Source organism: Entelurus aequoreus, linkage group LG05, assembly GCF_033978785.1.
Source record: "Entelurus aequoreus isolate RoL-2023_Sb linkage group LG05, RoL_Eaeq_v1.1, whole genome shotgun sequence".
In the NCBI taxonomy this organism is placed as follows: domain Eukaryota; kingdom Metazoa; phylum Chordata; class Actinopteri; order Syngnathiformes; family Syngnathidae; genus Entelurus; species Entelurus aequoreus.
Window position 1 is genome coordinate 87,034,591 of NC_084735.1, and position 645 is coordinate 87,035,235.

Here is a 645-nt window from a genome sequence, read left to right on the forward strand (position 1 = left end):
ATATAGAGTACATCAACAACACTGATACTTTTATCCGTATAGAGTACATCGATAACACTGATACTTTTATCCATATAGAGTACATCAATAACACTGATACTTTTATCCGTATAGAGTACATCAACAACACTGATACTTTTATCCATGTAGAGTACATCAACAACACTGATACTTGTAGTGTACATCAATAACATCGACACTTTTATAGTGTACATGAATTAATAACACGTGGTAACAATAACTCTTTTCCACAGTGCTGCAAGTGAACAAACGTCATGAAGATTCCCGCTGGAGCGTCAGACTGTGATTATTACTCCCGGTTATTTGGTGTCTAATTTTATACCCAGGTTATTTATAAAAGCTTCACAACAGGAAGCAAATGTGGACGCAAGTTAGCTTAGTTTAAAGAGGAAGTCCTTCAAGTCTTGACACGTGTTTCTTGTTTTTGTCATCTAATAAGGTTGTATTAGGTATTTTGCCTCTATTGTCACGCACGCGTTTACATTTACATGTAGCATTTGACCAATAAAGTCCTCCTTGTAAAATGATTGTTTTATATCAAAGGCAAAGGTTTTGTCGCAACAAAGTTGGGACGTTTTCACTTTTCCGCTGAACTTTAAATCCTGACTCAAACGGCTCGTTAAA

General features: G+C 35.8%; 1 protein-coding gene across 2 annotated transcripts in view; it reads left to right on the forward strand.

Moving 5' to 3' along the window:
• The window catches only part of tmigd1 (transmembrane and immunoglobulin domain containing 1), an 18,890-nt gene extending 18,245 nt beyond the window's left edge, over nucleotides 1-645 (forward strand). For both annotated transcript variants that reach the window (XM_062049237.1, XM_062049238.1), the window contains one exon: nucleotides 255-645. In XM_062049237.1, coding sequence (XP_061905221.1) covers nucleotides 255-266 — 12 coding nt within the window. In that variant the 3' untranslated portion in view covers nucleotides 267-645. The remainder of the gene's footprint in view (nucleotides 1-254) is intronic.